A 27470-nucleotide genomic window follows, 5' to 3' on the forward strand; every position below is an offset into this window, starting at 1 on the left:
GACAGGCTTCCAATGGGTTTGGACGTGTGCTAAAATATACCAGTTGTGCAAATGTCCTGGTACAACTAACCCAAGAATAAAAGTCAAAACTGGTCCTGCTCAAGATGACCTAGTTCTCTTTTCCCTGTAGGCATAGAATGGCTGCCGTATGCAGAGGGTCTTGATGGACTGGCACTCTTCAGTTTAGAAAAGAGATGGCTAAAGCAGGAGGTGAGATAGTTATAATGAAGAGTGCTGTCATCATGCTGAATAATGACTGTTTATTCATAATCTTTTAGAAAGCAACAGGTAGGGGATGCCCAGCATGACATATTCTGCTGCAGGTTTTAAATGGACAAATGAAAATACTGTTTCACACTGCACAAATTCTACTTCCAGAAGAGATCAGGCAAATTCAAGAAGGAAAAAGTCCATCCCGGCATTTAAACATTTTGGTCATGGTGCAACCTCCAACAATCTCTCATTGCTGGAAGCTGTTAATAAGGGTACTTGTAATCTTCTCAGTTCCTTTGACTCTTTCCTGAGTAATGTGCTTGGCTGCTGTCAAAGGCTTGGCCTTGGTGTCTGCCCTGCTCCATTACTGAAGCTTTCAGCTTCTGGTGCCTGGCAGCTGTTACTGACGGGATTGTCTGGGGAGAGTGCGTTTTGAATTAGAATAATAAAATTACAGAAAATGGGATTGGAAAAGGTCTCAAGGGCTAACTAGTCTTTCCAAGACAAGATCAGGTGTATCTGAAAAATTAATGAGAAATACTTTAACCTTTTCTCAGTAGTCTCCAATGCTGGTGGCTAACTCCCAGTAGCCAAGCTATTCCAGAGCCTCACTGCCCTGGTGCTGCTAAATTTTTCTAACATTAAATCTGAACTTCCCTTTCTGCATCCTAAGTTTCTTGTCATTCTATCTATGGTGAATACAGAGGACACTTTGTTTCTTTTTGCTTGCACCTGCCCTTCAGAAGTTACACAGTTAGGCATCTTCCTGTGCTTCACAAGACCATGGACACAACTGGCTGAATGGAGATGTGCTGAGGTGCTGTGCGAAACAGCAGGGAGCAAATCCTCCATTTCCTCCAGTTCCCACGCACCTAGAATGGAATAATAGGAAGGAGCCTCATCGTGGAGACCTCAGGCAATGTATCTAGGCATTTTAAGCGAAGATCAACAGATTGGTTGGAGGGCATTGAGTAACTAAGTTCTGGTTGGATTTTTGCTAGTAGTAGGCTACAAAACTATTGGCTTTTCCCACAGCAGTGTAGCCAGGGCCCTGCGGAACTTTCATGAGCGTATTTGTTGGGTTGTGTAGGAGGGGATGGTACTTTCACTGAAAGCCATGAAATCAGCAAGCATCTTTATCTAAGAATAGTAATTGCACAAGATTAATTAGAAGGATTATTATTAATTCATTTATCTAAGGGGTTTTTTTGTTGTTTTTTACTTCTACTGGAGCTAAGTAACTCTATGCATTGGTTTCTGAAAGCAGCAGGCATACTTAATCCATCTATACCGTGTTGATATGAGAGTGCTTTTCTAAATGGCCACGCAATTGTAGGGAACCCATAGTTGCTTGTAAATCTCTCCCCAGCTAGCTAAAGCTCACACTCTGCCTCGGTATCTTGCTTGTCTGAGAGGAGAAAGCTTGACCCCTTGAGGTAAAGGGTCCATTTTCTTTAGTATAGGTAAGATCCACTCAAACTTCATACACTTTAGAGCAGGGATGTCAAACTCATTTTCACCGAGGGCCACATCAGCCTTGTGCTTGCCTTCAAAGGGCTGAATGTAATTTTAGGACTATATAAATGTATGAGTAGTTACTACTACTGCGAGGCTGATGTGCCCCCTGGTGAAAATGAGTTTGACACCCGTGCTTTGGAGGGTGACATACCAGCACATCTCACATCTGACCCTGTGGAGAGGGAAGGCTGCTCATGACACGATTGCATGGAGTATGGAGAAGAGCATTGGAAGCATCAAAGCATCACTGTTAATCATCCGGATAAGATTTCAAATCAAATCTCTTCACCTCATTTAAATCAGAAGTGCTGTAAAATCACATGGCACTTTTAGCAGAATCAGCCAAGTTAGAATAAGGTTTCATTCTGCCTTTTAAGTAGTTCTTGTTGTTCTAACTCTGACAGGCTAAACTGCTGTATGGCATTCCTATAAGCTGTTAAACATCTGTCTCTTTCACTTCAGAGCTGGCTGCATTTCAGTACTGGATGAATGATTCCTATATTCACAGCTAATAAGTGCTTTGGGATCCCAAGTATTAGCTCTTTGCACAGTACCACAAATGTCTGCAATTCTATGCAACATATCAAGTGAGTACTATTCCCAAGAGACTGAAGCCTAAGAGATCCCTTAGGACAAAGGACACAGAGAAATGTAATTGATTGTAATGAACTTGTATGTGTATGTGTCACCACTTGTCTCTACTGAATAAAATCAGAAGTGTTCAACACTCCATTAACACAAATTACAGGGTCCTATTCTTCTGGAGTGAGACAATAAGGCCTACACCTGCTAGTATTGTGAAGTTCTTCATGATCCCAGTGTGTAGCTCAGTGACAGACATCATAGGCTCAAGTGGTCTTGGATTTGTTTCAGTATCCTAAACGTTTAGCAAATTAAATAGAATTGGTTAAAATTATTTATGTGGCAGTTCTGTTGGAATCAGTGGAAAGACACCAGGGATTGAGCCTGGTACCAGAGTAAGAGAAAAGATGTTAGGTAAATATGAGGGATGAAATAATGACACTATCAAAGTAATTGTCAAGTCTTCTATGAATGTAACGGAGCCAAGATTTTAACTTAGTTAACCATAAATGCAGCAATCTTAAAGGTGCCTGTCTCCTGTGTGAACATGGGTACTACGAGGATGTTGTGGTTGGAACTGATCTCATTACAGAGGCCATCTTTACCCAAGCAAATTATTGTTAGAAGCTATTTATACAGTGTCAGTGCTATTTCTTTTTATGTTGCTGTAAGCCTCTCAGCTGGATTTGAACCACTGTTTCCTGAAGAGAAAGACAAGAATTCTGTACAGTTTTGCACCAACAACAGTGGTGCCCCACAGCTTGGCACAGCAAGTGAAGTAGGATGATATTTTTACCTTTACTTTAACCAGGTTAGGATGGAACGAGACCACTTGCCAAATCAGCATCTGGAATTAACACTTTGTTTGATGAAGTATCAAATTAATGAAGCCTTTGCTCATTGCCATTTGAGGGGCTTCCAGCTCAGCCAAAATGCAGCTCTTCATCCTATTGTTAAAATGTTGTATCGGAGCTCAGTTAAGAGGAAATCACCTGGTTCTGAGTCACCAGCATCTCTTACTACCATACCATGGGAGTCCAGGCTGGCTTATCATGTATCTTTTGAATAATTTCACAGGTTGCCTTAAATGCATCAATCTGAACTGTTTTCATATATATCAGTAAGTCAAAGTGAATGACAATTGCCAACCAGTCATGCTTCTGCCAGTGAAATTGTACCTATATCCATTTGCTGTATTTGCAGCATGATGAGAGCCAAATCTGCTTTTTTTAGGTGTTGGTAACTGAGTGAGCTTCAGAATAAGGTCTTTTTCCTGTCTAAAGGCAGGATCTCCTCTTATTGGGGGGTGGATCTCCTATGGCAAGAGATGCCTTTCTCCTTTCCCCAGTTTCTGCCTGCTCTCCTGTCCTCTCCACACACTGGTGTTCAGAGAGAAGGTAACCAGGGAGCCCTGGAGAGGGACACCAGTGAGCTTGAGAGACTTGTAGTACAAGATAGTGCTGTTTTCCTCTAGGAGCTTATTTCCATTTAGCCTAGGATGCTCCCATCTGACAGTGATTTGTGATCTGTGAATTCAGTCAGGGGCTCTCAGTTTGGCTGGCACCAGACTGGTGTCCACAGCCCATCAAAGGAGGGGACAAGACTGATTGGCCCATAGTGATGGGAAGGAAAGCAGATCTCTTCAGCTCAAGTTGATGTGTACTGGTAGGGCTGGTATGCATAGAAAGTGTGTGCTGTCCCTGGCTTCCAGTTGGAGAGAGAAGTGCACTCTCATGACACCTTCCCTTATTGCTAAATTTCTTGTTAAAAATGCTAGAATTAAAAATACCTCAGATATTTCCTCTACAAGCATGGGAATGATCTGAGCTATAATAATGTTTGCTTTGTTCCTTCCGCTCCCCTTCATCTTCCTCCTTCCCCTTCCACCTTGCCCAGATGGCTGGGGCTGCACCAAAGGCAGCAGCCCCGCTGATCCCTCTTTCAACCCAGCTATTAGCATCAAAGAATAAAAGCAAACAGCACCAGCTTGCAGCTCAGCCCTTTACAAAGGCACAATAAATGTACTCTTGTGTATAGGATAAAGTAAACTCTGCCTTTTCTTTTGTGAAGAGGCAGACCTTTCTGTGTTTGAAGTACTCTGAGCTGGAGAAAGTGGAGAAACCTCCATCTGCATGGCAGTAACTCCCATGGTCACTGATTTTGGTGTTAGTCATGGGTTCTGCAGGCTTCCTGCTTAATGGGGGAACGCTGTACCTCTTCAGTCCCTGTGACAGTAGGTCCCTGTGGGACAAGGACAATAGTGCTGATGGAAGAGGAAGAGAGTGGGGACATGTTTTAAACAGCCCCTTTAAAATCAAACCAGAAAAAACATGAAGAGAATCTGAGAGAACGTCTCAGATGAGAGGCTGAAAGACAGTCAGCTCAGCTACCCACATCTAGTCACTGCCTGTTTGCCTTCTCTATCTTCTTTCTTGAGGCATTAGGTTTCTTCTAATTGTGGAGCCACCAGCCATAAGGTACTGCATGAGAGGTTTCTTACTAAGGGTTTCTTTTGTTGATATACACAACTAGAGTTTTAATTGTGTGCCACAGTGGAGCAGTACACCACACTGCACAGGTGTTAGAAGGTTTCCTGTGAGGACTTAGCGTGGCAATTTCAACTGTATGCCACAGTGGTATTTATTGTAGGGTCTTTTGTGAAGACTGACTGGCTATATGCTATTTTTGTCTTTGCAAAGAAAGCAGTGCTTTCTCATGTGTGGTTTAAAGCAAAAAAACAAGTGCTTTGGCCATTTGAAAATCAGCATTTGCCAGCAGATACCACATGGGGGGGTGTCTGCAATACAAGAAACTCCCTTTGTATATGGTATGGGGAAGTAACACTAGTGACCTGGGCTGTCACATAGGTAAATACTGCAAAAGTGTCTTGGAGATGTAAACAATTACTTTTATGATGCAACTAGTATATGCAGAAATTGTGTTGGGTGGAGACTTTCCAAAAAAGATTCAGCAAAAAGAAAGCTAAGCATAGAATCAGTCAGGATCGGGGATGCCTGCTTTTAGGGACATTGCAACAAAAAATATGGGTAAATGGAAATCCCCTTGCTGTCTGACCCCTGTTACTTGCCATTGAGACAGTACATCTTAGAGATGCTTGTGTAGCTCTTAACACTTCATTGTTCCCCTTTTTAACAGCTTCATGACCTGTTTAATTCACGCACAGTTAAATAGGTATTATTTCAAGCAGTGTATCAGTTATGGGCCAGTGCCTTTTCTCTTATTTGCTTAATGTGTTTATCCTTTGCTCACCCTTGGTTAGCGCTTTCCTTTGCCCTTTCTATTTGCTGATCCTTTTTATTCCCTAAACAGCCCACAATTTTCCTGCTGGAGCACAAACACCCTGGTGAGGCTGCCTGCTGTTCCTGGGCCCCTGAGGTAGCCTGGGCTGCAGCCTTGCCCACTCCTTTGTCAGGCGTGCAGGGAGGCTGAGAGAACAATGTGGGTCTAAAGCTTTGTGCCTACTTAGATTAGGCTTTGGGGCAGCTGCTGGATTATCAGAAACATTTCCAGTACTTTACAGCTCTTACTTCTTCCTCTTCTGAAATGTGTCATCTTCTTCTCTGATTGCCACTGATTTTCTCAAGCAACAACCCAACTCATGTCCTAGCTGTGGACTTGTAAATTCTTCGGCATTCTGCAGTGGTATTCAAGTGTCTGCTCTTTCCTTCTGCCTCTGCTCTCACCTCCTTTTGCCTGCCATCCTCAGTACATGCATTGCTCCCTGTCACTTGTTTTCTTCCTACCTAAAAATAATTTTCAGCCAAACTTTCAGTGCCAGTGTCCTTCCAGTCTTGCATGCCAAGACACTGCTTCTTAGATACAATTATGTATTAAAAGGGGAAAGGCAACAAATAACACTCATCAGATATGACATATATGTCTAGTAGAAACTACAGAAATTAAATGAGTTGATGCAAGTCCCTCCTCTCTTTGTTCATTGTTTTATTTGGGTTATTACCTCCTTAGGGAAGGATGGCTTGATGTACGACAGGGACTTTTCCTGAAATGACTCTGGAGCCATTACAAAGTGATAAACAAAAAGCAACATGAACAGGAATCACTCGCTCACCACTGAAATGACAAAAGTTTCAGGAAGACAAGTGGCACTGGTTTCACAGCAACATAGCTGGTTTGGACAGGAAGGAGGAATACCAATGGAAATTGGAGGGGATGTTCAGGGAAGAAGAATACCATTTTAGACCTTGGTGTGTAGGTAAAGTACCTACCATGTCATGCTCCTAGACTTGTGGGAGAAGTGGTCTAGGACCTGTAGTAGTCCAAATCATTCATGTATTTCTTTGAAGTCTTACTGGAAAGATGATACCTGCAGCCTCACAGCTCCTGGGCAAGGTGCAGCCCTCCAGGGAAAAATGCCACCTATGGACTTGGCCCCACTGTTTCCTAAAACAAGTTCATTTTTCACTGGGGAGGGCTGAACTGGAAGGAAAACACTGGTCTAGTCTAATCCCTTGAGATTTCAGTGGTTCCTCCCTCATGGTGCTATGATAAGTGTAGCTGTTCAGAGCTAGACTAAACTTGAGATACTAAAAACATTATGAGACGCATTTGTTTAAAGTACATTCTCAGGTTGGTGGGCTCTGCCTAAAACACACAATTCATTCAAAGATATGCCTTTTCTGTTATCGGTACTTATATAGTCCTGCTCCTCTCTTTTTTAACAGACTAATTTATTTTGGGGTTTATGTGTTTGATTCTGAAAAGCAGTCTTATGTCACAAAGATAAAAAATATGGAATGGTATTTGGTCTGAGTTCAGCATCTTTTGAAAAGAAAACATGTGGGACATGCAAACCTCTGGCACTCCTTATCCCCCTCCCCTGCTGCTGTCTGCAATGAAGGATCTTGTTTTGGGAATTATGAGCGGGAGGAATGAAAAGGAATGGACTCTTTTCTACACTTTGGGACTATGTTGAGTGTCTTGCACCTGGTCATAAATTCACATGGCCCCTTTTGAAAGGGGAGCAGGTTCTTTTCTTTTTTTCTGAAAACTTGCTTGAATTTATGTGCAACAGAAACCTACTGCAGGCAGATTATTCAATTTTTTTTTCTTTCCTTCTTTTGCATTTGTGTGTGAAAAACAGTAGAATATTTTAACCAATATTCTTACAGGAACTGACGTGGCTTGATTCTATCTGATTCCAGGAACTCTCTCTCCGGACAGATATGATGGTGGATTCGCGTTTACATGCACAGCGGAGAGGGAGCCAGTGCCTCCTCCCTTGCATGGCTGGGTGCTTGGCTGCAGACGGTTGGCCTTCAAACAAACCTAATTACTTCTGGTTTTGCATGAAATTGATTTCCATGCAAGGATGCTGAGTTGCTGTGTGCATCTCTAATGCCTTTTCTCTCTTTTCTCTCTCTCTTTTTCCTTCTCTCCCTTCTGCTTGCCATGAAAACACCTCGACAGATGTCAATCATATTCCAGGTAAGTGTTGTCTTTGCTAAACTGAAAGGCTGCTCTTTAAGGAGTGGTGGTGGGTTCTTACCAGGGACAGAAATCACCTTGCTTTTTGAGAGCACACAGAACAAATCTTCGTACTGGACATCACAGGGTCTGGATTGCAAGGTCTTTGCTAAAAGGAGGGCTTCATAGTTGCAAAGATCACAAACTTCCCTCCTCAGAGATTACATTGCGTTGGTCAGTTAAAGGGATGCTTTCTGAATGAAAATTACATGGAAAATGGTGCCTTATATTACTAATTACCTGGCATTGAAGACTGTATTATATACAGTTTATTTCTGGTACCTCCGTGTGTAGTCTGGCATACAAATCTAGTTCAGTCATTTTCCTTCTCCTACTTCAGTCTACTCCATTTGCTAGTTCCACTGATAAGCTGTTGAGTTTAATTTCCACTAACAAAGGGGTTTTTTTGTTTTTGTTTTATTTTAGGTTTTAAAAATCATTGAGTATGTTTCTGGCCGAATGTGAGTGTGTGCTTTTACTTTAGTATCAAAACTTGAATCCCCCACAGGGCACAAAGATTCATTTAAAAGAAAAAAAGAATGTGTGTTTTATATGCATGTTTATTTGGAGAGTTCTTCCACAAGGAAGTATTTTACCACAAAGAACTCCAAATCTCCCTCCCCAGATCGCTCTCTCATTGTTGAAAGGATCTGAGTTCCCCAACTTTAGCTACAAGGGTTAATCTAAGTAGACCACCTTATGCTGCAGTCCACATCCTGTTGCCACTGAAGCTTTAAAAACTAATTTTTACCTCACGCTCAGGCAGCTCCACCTGGCTTATCATTATGTGAAATGAAAATGAAAGCCCAGGGAAGCATCTGGCATTGCCCTGGCTGGAGTGGGATGGTTGGAGAGTTGAGGGCCTTTTCCTTCTCAGCTTTCTGCATAACTTCTGCTAAACCCAACCTGAACCTGGAATGAGGTCTCCATTCAGCTTGCTTCTTTTCCACACTTGGATAATCAGATTTTGCAGAACACTTCAGTGAGGTGCTGTGAGAGCTAGCCACTCGGGTAATTCCCTTGCATATTTAGTATTTAGCCTTTTGGCTTTTCTCATCAGACCCCTTTTTGTTCTGCTGAGGTTGCATTCTGTGCACATCTCAGCTGGAAACAATGAGGATGGTGGCCAAATGGCAAATGTTGCCTGGCATGCCTTGGGAATAAAAGGCTCTGTCAGCCATAACATTGAATCTTTTCAGTGACCCATGTGGCTGAACAAGTACCTTCTCTGCCACAGTCTGAAGTATCCAGGAACTCTTGTCTCCTCTCATCTTGCCAGGATCTGGCAGGATGTGCACCAAAGGCTCAGGGTCACAGGTCTCTCCATCACCTTCTGAAGGTGTTGGTGTCTGTGGTAGAAGAGGATGGTTAAATTTAGAAGGCATGGCCTTCCTGGGCCCTACCAGTAGGACTCAAAATACTATGCCATGAACTAGTGTTGCCTTAAACAACATCAGGGCCATCTCCAAGGCCTGTACAGTGTGCACAGGATGATAGCATCACTAGTAGGGACCCCAGCAGAGGTGGCACAACCAAGACAGGACCATGCGGCTGTTATTCTGGACACCCTGGTGCTGTCCATCCTTCTACTCTCTGAATAGGCTCTTCTGCCCCCACCGCCCTCTTATTCTCCTAATTTATACGCTTGGATGTGCATTTTTTATTCTCCCCATTGCTCATACACATGTTCTCATTCTCAAGACTGCTGTGTGGTTTCTCACGTGGATTTCTAATCACACATGAATGCTCTTCTCTGTGTACTCTCACACTCATCTGTATGCTTTCACTTCGACAATTACCCACATCTCATTATTTGGCTCTGTAACTGTTTACTCCTAGGCAGTCTAATCCCTCTGCTCAGCTCCCCCTGGGGAGGGCACTAACATGGCTGTGTGGCTGGGCTGTGATGGGGACCACCAGGAGGGTTTGGTGTGTGCTTCCCCTCTGCCCAGCTGTGCAGAGGCTTTCTTCCTATCTGGCCATCCAGCTGTCTGTATTGTGAGGACAGAGCCTTGGGCCCCTGTCAAAATGGTTACTTTAACCATCCACTGTTTGCAAGACAAATTAGGGATTTTATGAGCTAATGGTAACTATTTACCCACAGGCAGTGGAAGGGCTATAAAGAGCCCATTGATTAACTGAGTATTTTTTATTGTTGAATAGACTGGCTAGAACTAATTCCCAGTAAGAGAAAGTAGCTGTGAATAGGCTGGGGCTGGCAGCAGTGGGGAACATAGCACAGGGCTCTGTTGGGTGTGATTTCGGCAAGGTGCCAAGAAGTTAGTCTTGTTCAAAGTAAGCAGAAATATGTAGTATGAGCCTTCCTTAGCTGCAAGGTCTCTATGAAGAAGGGGTACTCCAGCAACAGGGACTGGTGTGCTACACTCATTTCAAGAGCCAACTGAAGATCCCATCTGGCTTATTTCATGAATGAAACAAGTTTTCCAGATACCAAGCACAGCTGCCCTGCAGGTGTTATGTCCCCACTCACAAAATAACAACACACTCCAAACAGCAAAATCAAGTCTTTAGTGCAGGGCCCTGGAGTTGGGACAGTTGCTGTCTGTGCTCAGCTGGGTCACTGACTCCCTGTGTCATGTAGAAGAGAAATAACTTCTCCTTTTGGTACTTCAGTTTTTCCTTTGGGCTTATAGCTGCAGCCTTATTTCACCTTCACAACATGCTTAGAAATCTGGGGCTGAACACTATGGAGGTTAAGAGCTTTCTTAGAGGGGTTAAGTGCCTTGGCTGGAGAGTGGCGTGCAGCACAGACCAGAATGGATGCCCTTGGGACCTCAGCACAGTATCTGCCCCTTTCTACTCTGTGCCAGTGGTTGAGGTTCTGAAAGACAGATTGTTGGGAAAAGACCAGTAGATCAAGGAGCAAATGATACACTCCTGTCTTGCTATTTTTTTTTTTTTTTTTTTTTTAAGAAGAATATATGAAGGAGAAAGGACTAAATATGGGTTATTGATATTATGGTGACTGGTACTGATACCTGAGATTGTCAAAGTTTAAACAGTGCTTCTCCCATTCATGCCTCACTTATCCACTTTGTGGGAGAGATCTTCAAATGTTCATAAGGAGAACGCTAAAAGATGAATAATTTTGCTGTCATGATTTTACTGATGACTAGAGTTTGCGTGTAACTCAATGAACATGATCCAGTAGAAATGACCTAGTTAGCTGGGGCCCTGAGCAAAAATTAATCCTTGTTTGTCTAAACAACTCCTTTATAAGGATACAGAGGTCCTTGAAGGCACAAGCATACTAGCACTTTTTTGATCCAGGTCTTTAATCTCTCAAACTCCATCTTTTCATGCTTCTGTCCTTCCTTCATCTCAGGGCTGCCGTTTTAATCTGTCTTCTGTACTCTATGTCATAGGATAATTTACATAGTACCTGTATGCTGACTTCTGCTTCCTTGAAGCTGAACTCTGCTTTTTGGGCATGAACATGAGTGAGCTGTGTTTCAGCCCCTCTGGTGTTTCTGATTTGCTGAAGGTACTAGGAAAGAGCACACCTGACAGCAAAATCCACACAGTGCCACTCACACAGGTGTTTGAAACCAGTTTGTACAGGCTTATGTTTTCTTCATAGATGCCACCATTGTTTTCATTCTTGCATGCCCTTTGCACAGGCACTGTCCACAAATTTGATTCTCTTGCACTGAATGTTTTTCCTCTCCATGTATGCCCATTTGCAACTACATGGCAATAGTGAACACTGGGGCCAGAACAATAATTTATCTAGCCCAGAAGCCTATATTTATGAAAGCAGATGCTTTGGAAGAAGTTTGTGAAACTATGTTAGCATTAGTCTGATATGCATTTGTGGTTCCTGGTAGTCACTGTGTTAAGGACTTTCTGACCTGATGTTGCATCCAGATCACGGTGTTGTACAGGCATTGATGAACATCTTTTCTTTGCACATGTCCAGTCTTTGTTTTTCTTAATCCACGTATATTTTTTCCTGCACAATATCCTGTGATAATGAGTCCCATTGTTTAATCATTCAAATGTGGAAAGTACTTTTTTCCCCTTGTTTTTACACCTGTTACTTGAGAATTTCATCCAATGACTCCTACTCCTTGTATTCTGACAACTAGGGGAAAAAAATTACTCCTTGTTCACCTGCTTTGTATTATTTTGGATTTTATCTCTATCATATATATTGTCAGATGTGTCTTTTCCAAGGTGAACAATCCTATTCCATGCCTAACAGGACTTCTTTTCCTACTTTGTGCACCTACTTGATCTGGTGCTCTGATTTGCAATGATACACATCTCCTTATGGGTCAGCCATAAAAGGCATTCACCCTCAGGTCTTGCCACCTGCACACCTTCTCTTGTGTGTGTGGCCATCTTTGCAAACACTTGCATGTTTATTTTCATGTTTTCAAACACCACCAGCTTTGTAGCCCTCCCTATGTGAATATGTCTAGGGATCAGCCATGTGCAATGTCAGAATACCATTTCCACCACAGGGGAAAGGAGGTAGTATGGTTTAATCACTATTTCTGCCCATAGATGTTGTGCTAAATGACTTTCTCTTTGGCTTCTACCTCATGCTCTTATTCTTTTGATCACTCAGAGTAGGTGCCACACACCCTGACTCACTGCCCCCGATAACGACAAAAGCTATCCTGGAATTATATAGCAGAGGAAGCAAAGGGGATGGAGAAGTGGAGCTAGCACAGCTGCTGTGTGTAATTGGATTGGAAGTGGGCCTCTGGCTACAATAACAAAACTGCACTCCCTCCTGGCCTTGCTGCTGGGGCCTGTGAGGAGCCCCTTGGCTGTTGTGCATATCACGGTTGAATCAAACACAAATGACTGCTCCCCAGCCTGTGCTACTGCTTTACTCAGTTCTAAAAAACAGGCACCATGTGTGCCAGCAGCCAAGAAATCAGGTCATCCTCTTGGCAAAGCTGACCTGTCTAGCAGGTAAAAGGTCTGAACTATGTCTCAGAATGATTTTCCTCTTCATCCATTCTACAGATCCCTCAAGACAAGGGTTTTACTTCTTCCTCTGAATCTCATCCTTTGGTTCTGCTGGAATGCCCTCTTCTTGGTGCATGGGGACTCTTAGGGAGTCTTCCTTGGTCTTTGGGTTTTAGAAACCCTCAAGATGCCTGTTTTGAGAAGGACCATGTGGGAGATGAGGGATTTGTCAGCTCTCCTCAACTAGAAAAAGAAACTGCTGATGGAGCTGGGGTAGGAGGCTCAGAGGAGAAAAAAGTGCCTTTTTCTTAAGGAAGTTGTAGTTTTAGGAAGTTAAGAAAGGAGATGTAAACAACAGACTCCATCACACATCAGAGTGCTCTTCTCTGTAGTGGACACAGTTTTATAAATTCTTTATGATTTCTTTCTTCAGCTCTTCTGTAAAGGATTTTCATGTTTATCCTGGACCAGAGGGCACGATGTTCTGCCTCAAACACACTTTGTGGCTGGCCCTGTTGTTGTGTGAATGGGTCATGGATCTTGATACCCAGGAAAGGATCCTCTGTGGGCAAGCCTGCTGCTGGGGAGAGCTGAGCTGCTGCTGCTGCCTGGCAGTCTCTCTGTCCGTTCATTAAGAGCTTTTGGGCTAATCATCTGGCAGCATCATTAAAAGGAAAATACTGAGGCTGCTCGCCTTAACAGCAATTCAGCAGTGCGGGCACACCCACGTACACATGCACACCCCCAGAGCATGGGCCCAGTAACATGGGACAAGTTATAATTAACTAGATGAAGGAGTCCATCTTCCTTTGTTTCTGCAATCAGTTGTCACTCTCAGCTGTGTTTTGTGTTCTTCCCACCTTCTTAGGTTTTGTGGCTTTATTTTGCCACTTTAAGTGCTAAGTAGCCAAATGTGATGCTGAGGGTGGGGCAGTGGGGGTGAGGTTCAAACTGCCCCCAAGGTTTCCTTCGTTTTCTCTTCACTCTGAAAATTCCTTCTAGTAAATCCTTCAAGATGAGGATTGCTGTTTAACTGCATTGCTCTTTCCTATCACTGTACTCTGAAGCTACTTTAAAAAATGTCCTTCTGTCTTCATAAGAATCCAGTGTTGGCCCTTGATACTTTGTACAATTAGAGCCACTCATTTTACTGTTTCAATATAGCAAGTAGATGGTTCACAATTAAAAAAAAATATAATTCCTCGAAATATTACTTTGAGATCAAGGGAGATTAACATTAACCTTTAAGAAAATAATACTGATTTCGTAGTAGGTTAAAGAAATATCAAGAAACCTTCCAGACCTAAATAGGAAGATTTGGTAGTAGGTTAAAGAAATATCAAGAAACCTTCCAGACCTAGATAGGAAGAGTCAGTTGTGACAGACATAAATCATGGCCAGGGAGCAGAGTTTATATGTCTGTCTGGCCTCAGTGGTGAGCATATTTTAATAACAAACCAATGTTTTGAAGAAGCAGGCCACTTTCTCTTCACATTACTGCTGAAAGTCTGAAGAAGCTGGGGCTCCAGAGACTGAGCACAAGCAGGTGCTTATTATCTAAGAAATCTGTTAAGAACCTTCTTCCAAAGCCATACGCTTGTCCTTACTGTCACTCACATGAGAAGTTCAGGAATAGCAAGTCACCAAATTCCTGACTTTGACATAAAATTTCTTTGCAGACAGATGAGCTGTTTATTCGGAGGTTTTCCTAAACCTTTTCCAGAGCACTTGCTACCTACCATTTTCATTGGGCAGATTGGTTTAGAAGAAGCACACAACCCCTTCACTATTGTGGCTCACGCAGGTTTGTGTCAGCCTTTCCCAGTTCTGCACTGGCTGGGTTTGCAGCCCGAAGGCTTTAATCAGGGTTTCATGTTGAACAAACCTAAGATGAAAAGAAAAGCATGTTTTACCTGGATTTAGATGGAAACTCAGCTTTGCTTACAGGATTCACCTGGAATGGGATGGCTACTGGCACAAGCAATGGCTGTACATGTGAATAACATGCTTTGGGGCCTGATGAGTTCATTTACCATACAGAGCCTGCTGAAAGCTTTGCTGATTTTTATAGCTGATGGCCAAATAGCGTGGTGATAGGTGTCCCCTGTGTTCTGTCAAAATCTGGTCTAGCTTGCAGGTCTGGACTATTCTCACACCTCTTGCATTAGTTTGTTGGACACCCTGTTAGTTTGTAGTAGTCTGATAGTGAATACTACCCCATGCCACCTTGAGATGACTTTGACTTTTATGCTTGGAAAACTGTTTCAGTGTCTTGTCGTATCTTGAGGCTGATGAAAAGGTGGGACAATGATGTCAGTTCATGTTTTCCATGTTGATTTTACTGTGACTAATTTGAGGCCTTTGTTACACATGCTGCAAATGTCACAGATTTTAGATCTCAATGGCTGAAGGTTTTGGTTGTTAATGACATTTTGTTGGAGATAAATACACTCATTTTCACTCCTACTTTAAATTGCAAGGGAGGACAATTTTCAGATGAGAAAAGCTGATATGTTATTTCATTATCCGTGTTATTATTCTATCTAATAATGAATCTGGAATTCTGTTGGTGTTCCCTTTGTTAAAATAAGGATCTGCGTTGAGGAACAACTTAAGAGATTTTTTTTTCCTATATCTCTAACTTCACCCTTCTTTTTCTTCCCATTTTAAAAAGGAAAAAGTAACATTTGGGGCAGGGCAGGCATTATTTTTAATTAATCTCACTACTTCCATTATCCGGTTGGGACTAGAAGATCTAGAGATACATACAGTACCACAGCTGCTGTTATAGTTCAAATTTGTCAAGAAGCAGAGGGAGTCAGAACATTTCTTAGGGAGACTTTCTTTCCTAGGTGTTTGAACCAAGGCCAAACCAGGGGCCCGAATGGTGGGTGTGTGTGGAGGGTGCACTCACCCCAGAGCTCAGGTGCAGGGCTCTGGGCTGCACCTGGGTGATGCTCCTGGCACACGGGGCACACAACATTGCCCTCTGGGGATAAGGACAAAAGGGGCGTTGATGTTCCTGACATTCTGGGATTTTTATAGATCATCTGTGGCTGGTGGTGAGAGGAAGGATCTTCTTATGATGTGGTTCAGGGTGTTTAATTCAGGCTTTTCCTTTGAACTTTCTCCTGAGGTCTCTCCTTGTTAGCATCCTGTCTACCCAAGTGGACAAAGTCCCTGATACCCCAAGCAGCTGCACCTGTTGGTGCTGTGCCTCTTAGCTGGGGCTTTTCTCCCTTGTGGTGTACAAGGGCTGGGGGCTTGGGACCCCTGTCTCTGCTCTGGGTCTGATGTTCCTGTCCTGTTCAGCCAGCTTCAGTTTCGTATCATGCTGCCACCTTGCCATCTTCTTGCCTTTTCTCATTTTCACAATCGCTACAGAGTCTCTGTGCTTTGTAGGTCCTAACGGTTACATATTTGTTTTATTATCTTTTACAGTGCATTTTACATTGACTTTTGAGTGCCCATTTGGACAGACCTAAGATTTGCCTAGCAAGAATGATGGGGTCAATGCCCATAAATAGAAACACAAATTCAACCCACTCTGCTAACAAAGCAAAATTATTCAGTGAAATTTTATCTTGTAATTTAGACTAGAAATATGTCCTACAGTATTAAATCTACTATGTTTATTTATAGCTGAAAACCTAGAAAAAATCTAAACCTACGTTGTATTTCTGATTATTTTTCTAAATCCACAATAATCTTCAAGAACATTAAGATATTTGCATTCCTTAGACTGTACAATTATTAATCCCCTTATCTGGCTTGGAGTTCTCTGTGGGTGAACATATTCTTGGGATGATCTGGATTTTAGATTTGTCCAGCAGATGCAAAAGAAAAAATATGAAAGAGAAAGAAATAAACAAATTCAAACTCAGCATGCTCCTTGTTGAAAATTCTCATCCTAATAAATTCATTTGACCTCTTGGTCTCCGTGAAATTAAAAAAAGTCACAGCCCTGTTTTGTTAATATACTGACTTAAGATGGGGGGCGATGTGTGTGTATGCATGTATCAAAATCCCTGACATACTAAATGCTGTGAAAACCAGATGTGGAGAAGGAATCAAGCTTAGGGAAGAAGGTCAGGGAACTAAGTAAGAAAGGGGTAACTCATGGCATGAGTGGGTAAGATTTGTTTTTTTGTGTTAGTTCTATGATAACCATGTGTCACAAAAACTAACTAATGGGTCAGTTGATGCTTAATGAGTTGGGCATGAGTATATATACAACAGACTCTAAAGTATATTTGTATGAATATATTTTTACAGTAAACATATTTGAAAATTGGGGATAGAAGTTAATTTTAATTGAAACAAATAAGGTTTAAGGCAGAAAGAGTTATTGGACAGAGACTGGAGCAGCCCAAGTGACCACCACAGGCCCATCCAGAGAACTGGCACTGCTGAGGGGAGCTGTGGTGCTTTCTGGCTTTACCCTGAATTGTGAAACCAAAGAGTAGCTTTAGCTATAGCACCATAAAGTAACACACTGCACTTGGAAGTCAAATCTCCAGATCTTTCCAGAAAGGGAGTAGTATTAATAATATTTAAAAAAAAGGTTTCTGTTAATTTTTTAGTCCTTGCCAGGTCTGATTTACTGGTGTCTAACTAGTAAGTGAGGACAGTGTTGTTTGAATTATAATACCTTTAAATAGATGCAGAAGCTGCCACATTCAAGAATGAGGATAGCTTTGTGTGTGTGTATATGCATTTAGCCAGATGTTTCATCTGAAACAGATATGGTAGGATCACAGCCTCCCTTTCACTGACCACTGCAGCCTTGAATTTTAAATCTCGAGCTGAGAAGTTATTTCTGAAGTTCTCCAGAGGAGCAAATGCTTCCTGCAGAGGACCACTGCAGATCTTGTTTTACCTGGCCCGTTTAGCCATACTGGTGTGCAGTGCCACTAGAGTTGCTCCTCAAGGGGTATAATGAACCTCAAACACAATTCTGCAACTACCAGCAGTTTTCTTCTACCTGTGACAGATGCTTTCCTGCTCAGTGTGGAAAGCAGCACTTGCATATGTGTGTGCCCTGTGTGCTACACCCATACTTGGTCTAGCTCAAGTATGTGAGTTCCAATGCTGAGAGGTATTGGACTGTGACCAGTTTGCATGGATATTGCTGCTTCTTTTTCTGTTTTATTCTTTTTTTCTTACTGCCCCTCTTTCTCTCTCTCTTTTTCAAAGGCCTCTCACACCTGATGATGGGTGAACAAGGTAAGTCCCTTGACTTTCTCTTTGTTTCAGTCACTGATCATGAAAGAGCTTTGTACCTGCTTCTTTTCTGAGCTGGGCTTTGCATGACAAACGCCACTAAGCCTACAGGGTGCCAGTCAAGTCATTTGCATTTTTGCCTCTGTGTCCCATGAGCCATGACTACTTGTCAGCCTGGGACGCAGGTGCCCAGGAGGGAGCATGAAACGATTCTGTGGACAGCAAAGGGGTATACTTCCCGCTGCCATGCAGCCCACCAATTTTCTGTTGCCACTTCTTTGTTCTCGTGCCAGCTTTAATGACTTCCACTTGCTTGGTAAATGTAGACCTCAATGTTGGTCTTTATTTTTAAGAGCGCAATTATTACAAAATATATGTTAATAGCCCTCATGGCATAATCCTAACTCATTATGAATCTGAGGAAAATTGCATATAATGGCCTGTAAGTCCTGTGTCTGCAATTTAAAATATTCAAATATGCACAGAGCAAAATGGTTTAGAAAAAGAATAGGGCTAACCCCGGGATGGGCTACAAATGATATTTAGGCCTGTATCAGAGTTCACATTTTAGTATCTCAGCCTGGATTGTGCTACAGAGCTATTGGCTGTGACATGATAGGATGATTAGTCCCATTTTGCACTATGGGGGTGTGGAGGAAGAAGCTGATGAGGAGAAGTGAGGTGAGGAGAGATTCTGTTTTCCTCTAACAGTGTCAGCGTCTTGTGGACATCAGTATACAGGGAGGAGTTAGCAGTGCTGGTGATGCATTCTGGTCTTGCAAATGCAGGAGTGAAATGGTTGAAGACTTAATACAAGGTATGTGCACATGGTGCACTAGGAAGACCAGACCAACTGTCTATGGGGAGAAAATACAAGTTGTGATTCTAAAGCTTGATGAAGCTTTCCTAGACTAGGTGTACACAGTAGTGTTTTTGCCATCAAGTCAACACATATCTGAGGTTAGACAGTCCAAACAGTTAGTGAGATAGAACGTAGCGCCTGCGAAGGCTCCAGAGTAATTCTGTACTTGAATAAAAAAACCCCATAGTTTCTGTGTGTCTCAGTGAAACCTAAAAAGACATAATCAGTTCTTATTCTGTAGTTTAAGACAGATGTCTGCTATAAGGTTATGGAAGCTTAGGAAACAATCAGAAGTGAAGTTGGGGCTCACTCTTCAGTTTCTTTACTGCTCATGGTCCTTACATGGTAGGAAAATTAGGAAAACTGCTCTCTATGAGTGCAGGCTAAGACAGTTGTATCTGGCACGTGGAGCATCTAGATAAGCTCTGAGAAGCATTGAGCTTCTTCTCTGTCCCCAGTTATTGTTCAGCTGGGCTCATGGGTCAGAGGTTGTGTTTGGTGAAGGAGCATCCAGCAGACAGGTCCCTTCAGCATGACTTAGCTCAGGATGCAGCTGTGTATGACAAGCTGTTGGCAGATGAAGGGTGATGGCATGTTGGGAGTGATCAGAACAGTGAACTTTCATGGCCACTTTTGTACTCAATAATACTGAATATATCTTTGTAGCAGTCTGTGATTTAGCACTGGATTATATACACAGATGCACTTGGCCATTTAATTTATAAGTTGCAACCCAGCTGGCTCCTGAAGACTTGGATGACCTATTCAAGCCTGTACAATTGTCATTAGCCCTTTCTATACTCCCTTGTGTGGCAAAAAAATGTGAAAGCTGTTGGCTTCTGGCAACTTTAGACACCCTTATTTATCCATGACGCATCAGAAAACAGTGGCTTCTCTTTTCTTGCCAACCACCTCACAGATATTCCCTTTTGATAAATATTTACTCTCTACAAAAATATGGTGGATATAAAATATGTAAATGTGTATGTGTGAGTAAATATGCAATGTCAACATTATATACAAATACATTAGCTTTGGTAGGTGAAATGTGTTTAGCAAATATATTACCATGATATTTTTTTTTACTTCTGTCCTACTCTGTTGGGTTTTTTTTGCTGTTTTGAATTTGATGCGGAATAAGGCATATCACTGGCGTGCTATTGCATGAGGGGTTTGCATTTCTCAGTAGAAAATTAAATTAAAGCCAAGGGGCTTAACCAGGCAGTTGCTGGTTGTACAATTAATTGTTTAAGCCATACTTTGTGCTTTAGTTGTGGTGTGTCTCTCGTTTTTCCCTTGACATTGTGTTTTGTTGGGTTTGGCTGCTTCGTAATATGCGCATTTTCTTGTTTTTGTAAGTATGGCCAGTGACATCATTTTCTGTTTTTTATGGTTCCTCCTTCTCTTTTGCCTCCTTCATGATGGACACCGCTCTTGTTCCTCCTCTTAACTGGATGCACACCTTCCTGTCTGTAGGTAGAAGTAAAGGTAGAGATTGCATTCTTTCTAAGACTTTATTGCTTGTAAAATGTTTGATTGTCAGTGGACAAATTGTATTTTTATGAATGTGGTTCACATTGAAACTTAATGCCTTTACTTTTAAAAGTCTCTTAATAGTCTTTTGTTTTGTGTTGAATTATGGAATATATATTTATTAAGATGAATGCTTTGAGGCCTTCTTAACAGATGTTATTTTCTCCCTGTTCACACTAAGTATGGCCTGCACAGTGTCAGGCTCTGTAGCTTGTGATGCTGGGGCAGAAAGGGACAACCAGTTCGGTTGAAGACAGAGCCAGAGGCCAGTGAGCTGGTACTTGTGACTCTCTTGCACCGGAGTGATGCTGCTGCTGGGAATTTTGGCACTGGTGTTGGTGGAAGCAGGACTTGGGCTTGTCCAGTACCCTTAGACAATGGAGGTCTTTTGAGCTCTCATTTCTCCCCCCAGCTCTTCTTCCCATCAGCTCTGTTAGCAAAATGGTGTTTTTCAAATAGAAATTGAGTTGCAAAATGCTGCAGAAGAAACAGAAGTGATCAGCACTGCTAAAGAGAGGTCCATTTTCCCTGCACCTCAGTATAGCACAGGCCCTGTAAGGCTGCACTGGGGCTCTAGCTTGCTCTTCAGCAGTTAACACCCGTCTTTATCATGCGGAGGGAAGTCATCCATCCCTAATCAAAACTGTCAAAAAGGCAAAATGCTGCCAACCTGCTGTGAGTCTACAGTTGGACTGAAGGGAAAAGGAAAGATTAATTGATAAATTATAAGCACTGCTTGAGGAAAATCCATTTCTTTGTCCTATTATCCAATGAGATAGAATAAAAGGTTTTATCGTGCTGAGGCTTGCTCCTTTTCAACAAATAAACTGCTGAAGAATCTGATTTATTGAGCAGCATTATTTGAACACATTGGAGGATGTTGGGTGTCTCCATGCCGATAAGGCATTGGGGGGTGAAATGACTAATTGTACTACTATGAGTCTGGGAGGATATGAGAGCTCAGAGGATTTGTTCATAACAACTTTCCTTTGAGGCAAAAGCGGTGTCTGCCCAGTGATCATTCCTCCTGTAATACTTGAATTCTGGGGAGCATAATGGCATATCAAACACTTTCTCTTTGTATGAATCCTCCCTCTGATTCCCTGCCTTCTTCTACAAGTTTGTATTGTTGAATTATCTGTGATGGGGTATACCATGTAGTCAATATTATTTGTTCTGTTTTGAGGCTAAAAAATATTCCACCAGTTGATTTCATAGCTTTCCTATTTATCCAAAGGTGGATGGTGGAGGATAATACATAAGCTGTACTCAGAGCTATCTTCTTAGCAAAAGGTAAATATCAGAACATAATAATCACATACACACACTGAGAACCTAACGCTCTAAGCACACCATACAAAATGTTACTGTGACTCAACACAGCTGTCAATAATTGAGGTAGCTGATTTATAGCTTCATGTGATGTAAGGGTCAGTGTAGATCAGGGTGAGTCTTGTACAGTGTAATGTTAGCTCATGTTGCTCCCTTCTTTTCTTGGATGGCATTTGTGCTACAGGCCAGTCTGTGCAAGGCTAAACTGAAAGTCTTTTCTGAAGCAAAACTCACAGTTGAGCCTGTAGGAATGAGGATTATAATATATAGTCCACAATTAATTCATATGCACTGAAACTTATTGTGTCATTGAATGAAAATATTGTTTCGCTTCCCAGCTATGTGTAGTTTTTAGCTCTAGTTATAACAAGTGACTTCATCAGAGAACCATCACTCTACATGAAAAATGGCATTACCTTCAGAGGGCTCAAGTGGTGTAATTTTGAACCCTTGTATGGCCTTCAGCTCCCAGAGAAGGTGACACCAGATGCCTTAGTGATTGTACCTGGTTCATATTTTTTGGCATTCTTGTAGTGTTCAGTAAGAACTGGCAGCCACTTGATCTCATGCCATGCATGTAGCAGAAGGATGTGATGTATTTGATTTCAAAAACCTCTTCACAACATATAGCAGTCTGTGACCTTACTGTCACCATTTGAAACAAATACTTCATTATTTGCTTCCACAGTAGCAAATAGTCTTCTTTTGCATCTATCCTTTTTAAAAAGTTCAGATTTTTTTTTTTTTTTAATAAGTTCCTGGAAAGCTGAAGAAGATGAAGTGTAGGTATTGTAGCTGAGATACAGAAAAACACCTGTATACCCCTTGCTTTTTAACCTAAACTGAGTATATCTGTACTGTTTGTGTTTTTATTAGGTTATAGAACTGGTTTTGGAGATGAGGTAAATGTATATGATGAGCAGGGAGGACTTTTATTTAGTTTGCCATGAATTGCTGAATACAACTTCTCTTCTGGAGAGGAATTGACAGTAAAGGAACAATTATATTGAGTTTGTTTCTCTAGCACTCCCCCACGCGTAAGTGATACCAAAGGAGATCATAAATATCCAACTCTTAATTTGCCATTGAACTGGAGTTAATGTGTAGTCAAATTCTTCCATATCATTTGTTCTCTTGACAGCCTTTGTTAAGGAAATGATAATTTGCCTTTTTGCTACCTTTCACCATTCTCTTATATATATAGTGGGTTTTGTTTTATTATCACTTTTGGTTTGGATCTGGCTTCTGTTGAAGTTTGTGCCTCCGGAGGAAATCAGTTGTATCCCTGGTGGGGCACTATTGTCTTCAGTGAATGAAACCTTGAGTCTTCTTGAAGGCAATAGCAAAATTCACACTGAATTTAGTGGGCTAAGATTCATCCAAAGAACTAAAAAGTCCCAAATGTCCTCTCTGACACAAAGAATGAAAGTGAAGTGTGGCTGGTTTCTGTGTGTGGACAGGACACCTCCGTAGTGCCCATGCGGTCTGCAGGCTGCTGCTGCTTCTCCTCTAACGCTTCTTTCCTCCATCCTTAGCTGTGCTCGGATGAAAAACTGCACAGCTGTACACTCATTCTCAACATGAAGAAGCTTTTTTCTCTGTCCTCAGAGAGAAATGAAAGAGTACTCACATATTTCATGGGTGGCACATTTTTTAATATATGTCATGTAGATCAAAGGCTACTGGTGTATCCCCTGTGAGGTTCTCAGCATTGCAAGATCAGGTTATCTCCCTTAGTCCTAACTGCTCCTAACCCAGGTAGGTCTTTTGAGTCCTGTAAAGTTCAGCGTTGCTCTCAGTGAGCAGTGTGAGGTTGTTATTTCTTTGAATTGTTCGATAATATTGACCAGGAGGTAATGGCACAGGAGAAACGAAATAGCATTTGTGGACTCGGATAGAAGGAAATGACTGGACCTTACTGATCTGGAAAATAATCTGGAGTTCTTCACCAGTAATAGCATTAGGATTTCAGAGCGATGTGAATAAGTCCACCTGAGTGGCCAAGAGTTTACGCAAATGTTGAAGTGAAACATCAGTAACAAATAAAATCATTTGTGCTCTATAAATACCTAATTATACGAAGGAAAAAACAACACTACATTCATCTTACCAGCCTTGGCAGTGGTTTTTAAGTTCTGCCTTGCCCTATAAAGTATCTTAATGATTGGGGTTTTAGATATGAATATTTTATGGTTTTGTTTTCTACACTTACAGGTCTTTCCTTAATACTTTTAAAATGAGTGGTATTTGGTTTGTTTTCCTTTTTTGGGGGGGAAAAATACTGCATCATTAGAAGGATGACAACTTTTAGTTTTAAATTTCTTCTTAATGGCTGTTTAAAAAATAAAACATCTTATTTTATGGATAGCAAATACACAATCTATAAAACTGCTTTGATAGAATCAAGGCCCCTTGAATATAGATGTTGTTCCTCTGGAATTATTTTTTGTAAGTGAATTTTTGTTCCTCATTTCATATTTTACTTAGGGAGGAAACAAATCTTTTAATGTAATTCTTATAAGTCTAATTAGAGACGATTGATTGTTAATGAATTTCAAATGTAAGATATTGGGGGATTATTCAACAAGGCATTCATCCTATTTCTTGATATTCCAGAGGTCATGACATTTTCAGAAACTTGGTGTATAAGATGACTTAAATGTGAAATATCAGTTAATGCAAGGAAATAGGTGTCTTACAAATATTCTTCTTTTTACACCTCTTTGTAATATATTTATGAAGGCAGACAAATGAGATATTAAATAGGATGTTTCTGGTAAATGATAATTTGTGCATATAAGCATGGAGTGTTTACAAATAATGTGTATGCATAAAATATTTAATAATATGTTAAGTATTTTGTGGTTTATAGGTAATTTATTTTTTTCCTACATGCTTTCTTTCTCCCTAATTTTAAAACTGTGTCTTTGTAATGTGAATGAACAGCTAATTCCTTATTGGCTTTCATTTTTATTAAGAAGAATGATCCCTGTGAGAGTTAAAGGCATTGTAGTCGTGTTGTGTATAAACAGGAGCTAAAATATTGTCCTCTTACGCTGTATTGTAGTCTTCTGGTTTTGATGTGGCTCAGGTTTCACTCTGCCCAAAGAGAATATTTAATTGATATCACTGAAAGGCTTTTTTTCCTTCCCCTATTTTTTTCAATTGAGTAATTCAGTGGTGTGTAGAGATGCAGAGGTAGCAAAACAGGCCATATGCTTTGTAAAAGGCAGACTAATAGCACTTTTGATGGATGTCTGATTTTTAAAGGGCTGCATCTTTCATTAAAATTTACATGTAAAGTAAGGGCAAGCACAGTGACATGAAAGCTAATGCAAGTTGCAGATCTTGACATAATAACAATCACAAAAAACTGGAGATCCCAGATGGCAGCTTGGCCTTTGCCATCCTTTTAATAAGCTACTAACTGCTAATTATTGCACTCTTATGGCAAGTTAATTTACTGTTGACTCTTAAAGAGACATTGTGCCTTTTCCTGGCATTTACGTTTTTCAGTTTAGATTTGAGAGTGTCTTTTCCCTGAAGACTGGAGTCCTTCCAACGGACAGTAACAAAGAGGAAAAGAAGCAGAGAGGGAAATGGAACATAATAAGTGATGGTTGTTTAGTGGTTTTTTGGTTTGGTTTGGTTTGTTTTTTTTGGTATTTTGTTTTTATAATAGCAAAAATAGTGTTGGAGGTTTTTCTAGGGCAAGGGTTTAGAGCTGAAAGAAGCACCAGCATGTGTATTAGATCCAGGATTTAGGTTTTGTATTTAAAAGAAAGCCCTTACTGCAGAGTTAGTATTAGCATTAAAAATAAACAGAATGTCTTTCGCTTGAATAATTGAAGCCTGAGATTCTGAAAATGAGATAAACTAGAAATAGAAAATAAAAATTACATGTTCATTTCTGTTGCCAGAGATGATTTGAAGGCAAAATTTGAACTCATTATTCTGAAAGCTAAAATAATCTACTGTATTTTTGGAAAAATTTTGCATTTTAATGTTACTTACCTGGTTGTCATAATACAGGGAAGGAGTGTTATATATGATTTTTTTTGAAGTGATCTTTTTCTTCTTACAGTTGAAAGGGACATTTGGTAATGAGACCAGTCAGGGAGAAGTTTTGATCTAAGAACCTATTTAGGAATGAAGGAACAGCTGCAGTTTAAATGGACTCTAATTCTCGCAGTTAATGCTGTTTTGTGAATGCATGATTTTCTGTGATAACATTCGGGAGGAGTGATGGTGGGTAATAGCTTATTTCCTGGGGTTTATGGTAATGCAGCAAAGTGGCGATAATGCCATCAGGAACTGAAATAGACCTCTGTCACACACATCAGACAGCCTTGCAAAAATAAGAAATCAAATGAAAGTGGGGAGTTTCCTGTTTCAAGGCTCATTGTGGCCTTTTGTGGACTAGAGCATTAACATTATGCTACTGAACAGTTTAGGAAATATGTGCTGTATAAGCTGGATCTTATGCATTAAGACTGAGTGCCTTATTTGCAGCGCTTTATCAGATAGTAAATATTTTGACTAGATTAGTGGATAACACACCATATAAATGGTTGTAAAACTGTTACTGTGAAGAAGGTCATACTTTCTCAAATTGTCTGATACAACTCAACCAGTATCATCTGTGTCAGTTATTAAGTCATCACAGTATCACAGTATCACAGTATGTTTGGGATTGGAAGGGACCTCAAAAGATCATCTAGTCCAATCCCCCTGCTGGAGCAGGAACGCCTAGGTGAGGTCGCACAGGAATGTGTCCAGGCGGGCTTTGAATGTCTCCAGGGAAGGAGACTCCACAACCTCCCTGGGTAGCCTGTTCCAGTGCTCTGTTACCCTCACTGAGAAGAAGTTCTTTCTCAAATTTAAGTGGAACCTCTTGTGTTCCAGCTTGATCCCATTGCCCCTTGTCCTATCATTGTTTGCCACTGAGAAGAGCCTGACTCCATCCTCATGGCACTCACCCTTTATATATTTATAAACATTAATAAGGTCACCCCTCAGTCTCCTCTTCTCCAAACTAAAGAGCCCCAGCTCCCTCAGCCTTTCTTCATAAGGGAGATGCTCCACTCCCTTAATCATCTTTGTTGCCCTACGCTGGACCCTCTCCAGCAGTTCCCTGTCCTTCTTGAACTGAGGGGCCCAGAACTGAACACAATATTCCAGATGGGGTCTCACCAGGGCGGAGTAGAGGGGAAGGAGGACCTCTCTCGATCTACTGACCACCCCCCTTGTAATACACCCAAGGATGCCATTAGCCTTCCTGGCCACAAGGGCACAGTGCTGGCTCATGGTCATCCTGTTGTCCACCAGGACCCCCAGGTCCCTTTCCCCTACACTGCTCTCTAATAGGTCATGCCCCAACCTATACTGGAACTTGGGATTGTTCCTGCCCAGATGCAGGACTCTACACTTTCCCTTGTTAAATTCCATCAGATTATCCCCCGCCCAACTCTCCAGCCTGTCCAGGTCCCGCTGGATGGCAGCACAGCCTTCTGGCGTGTCAGCCACTCCTCCCAGCTTAGTGTCATCAGCAAACTTGCTGATAGTACACTCAATTCCCTCGTCTAAATCATTAATGAATATATTGAATAATATTGGCCCCAGTACTGACCCCTGAGGCACTCCACTAGATACTGGCCTCCAACTGGACTCCGCACCATTGACCACCACTCTCTGGCTTCTCTCTTTAAGCCAGATGTCTGATGGTGTGTGATTTCCCCCACATCAGTATTCTGGTTTT

General features: G+C 41.5%; 1 protein-coding gene across 39 annotated transcripts in view; it reads left to right on the plus strand.

The window, feature by feature from the left end:
* Window positions 1-27470, plus strand: part of NRXN3 (neurexin 3) — a 1036700-nt gene that overhangs the window by 83541 nt on the left and 925689 nt on the right. For 32 of the 39 annotated variants that reach the window (XR_011739408.1, XR_011739409.1, XM_071809509.1 and 29 more), the window contains exons 3-4: window positions 7762-7779; window positions 17959-17988. The exons of 6 other annotated variants lie outside the window; for them this stretch is intronic. Coding sequence is in view for 30 of the 33 variants with exons in the window: in XM_071809509.1 (XP_071665610.1) it covers window positions 7762-7779; window positions 17959-17988 (48 nt within the window). In the remaining 3 variants the exon portion in view is untranslated. Of the gene's footprint in view, window positions 1-7761; window positions 7780-17958; window positions 17989-20327; window positions 20336-27470 lie in introns of those variants that run through there. One more of the 39 variants, XM_071809508.1, reaches the window with a different exon arrangement.

The sequence above is a fragment of the Patagioenas fasciata genome, chromosome 5 (genome assembly GCF_037038585.1).
Source record: "Patagioenas fasciata isolate bPatFas1 chromosome 5, bPatFas1.hap1, whole genome shotgun sequence".
Classification (NCBI taxonomy): domain Eukaryota; kingdom Metazoa; phylum Chordata; class Aves; order Columbiformes; family Columbidae; genus Patagioenas; species Patagioenas fasciata.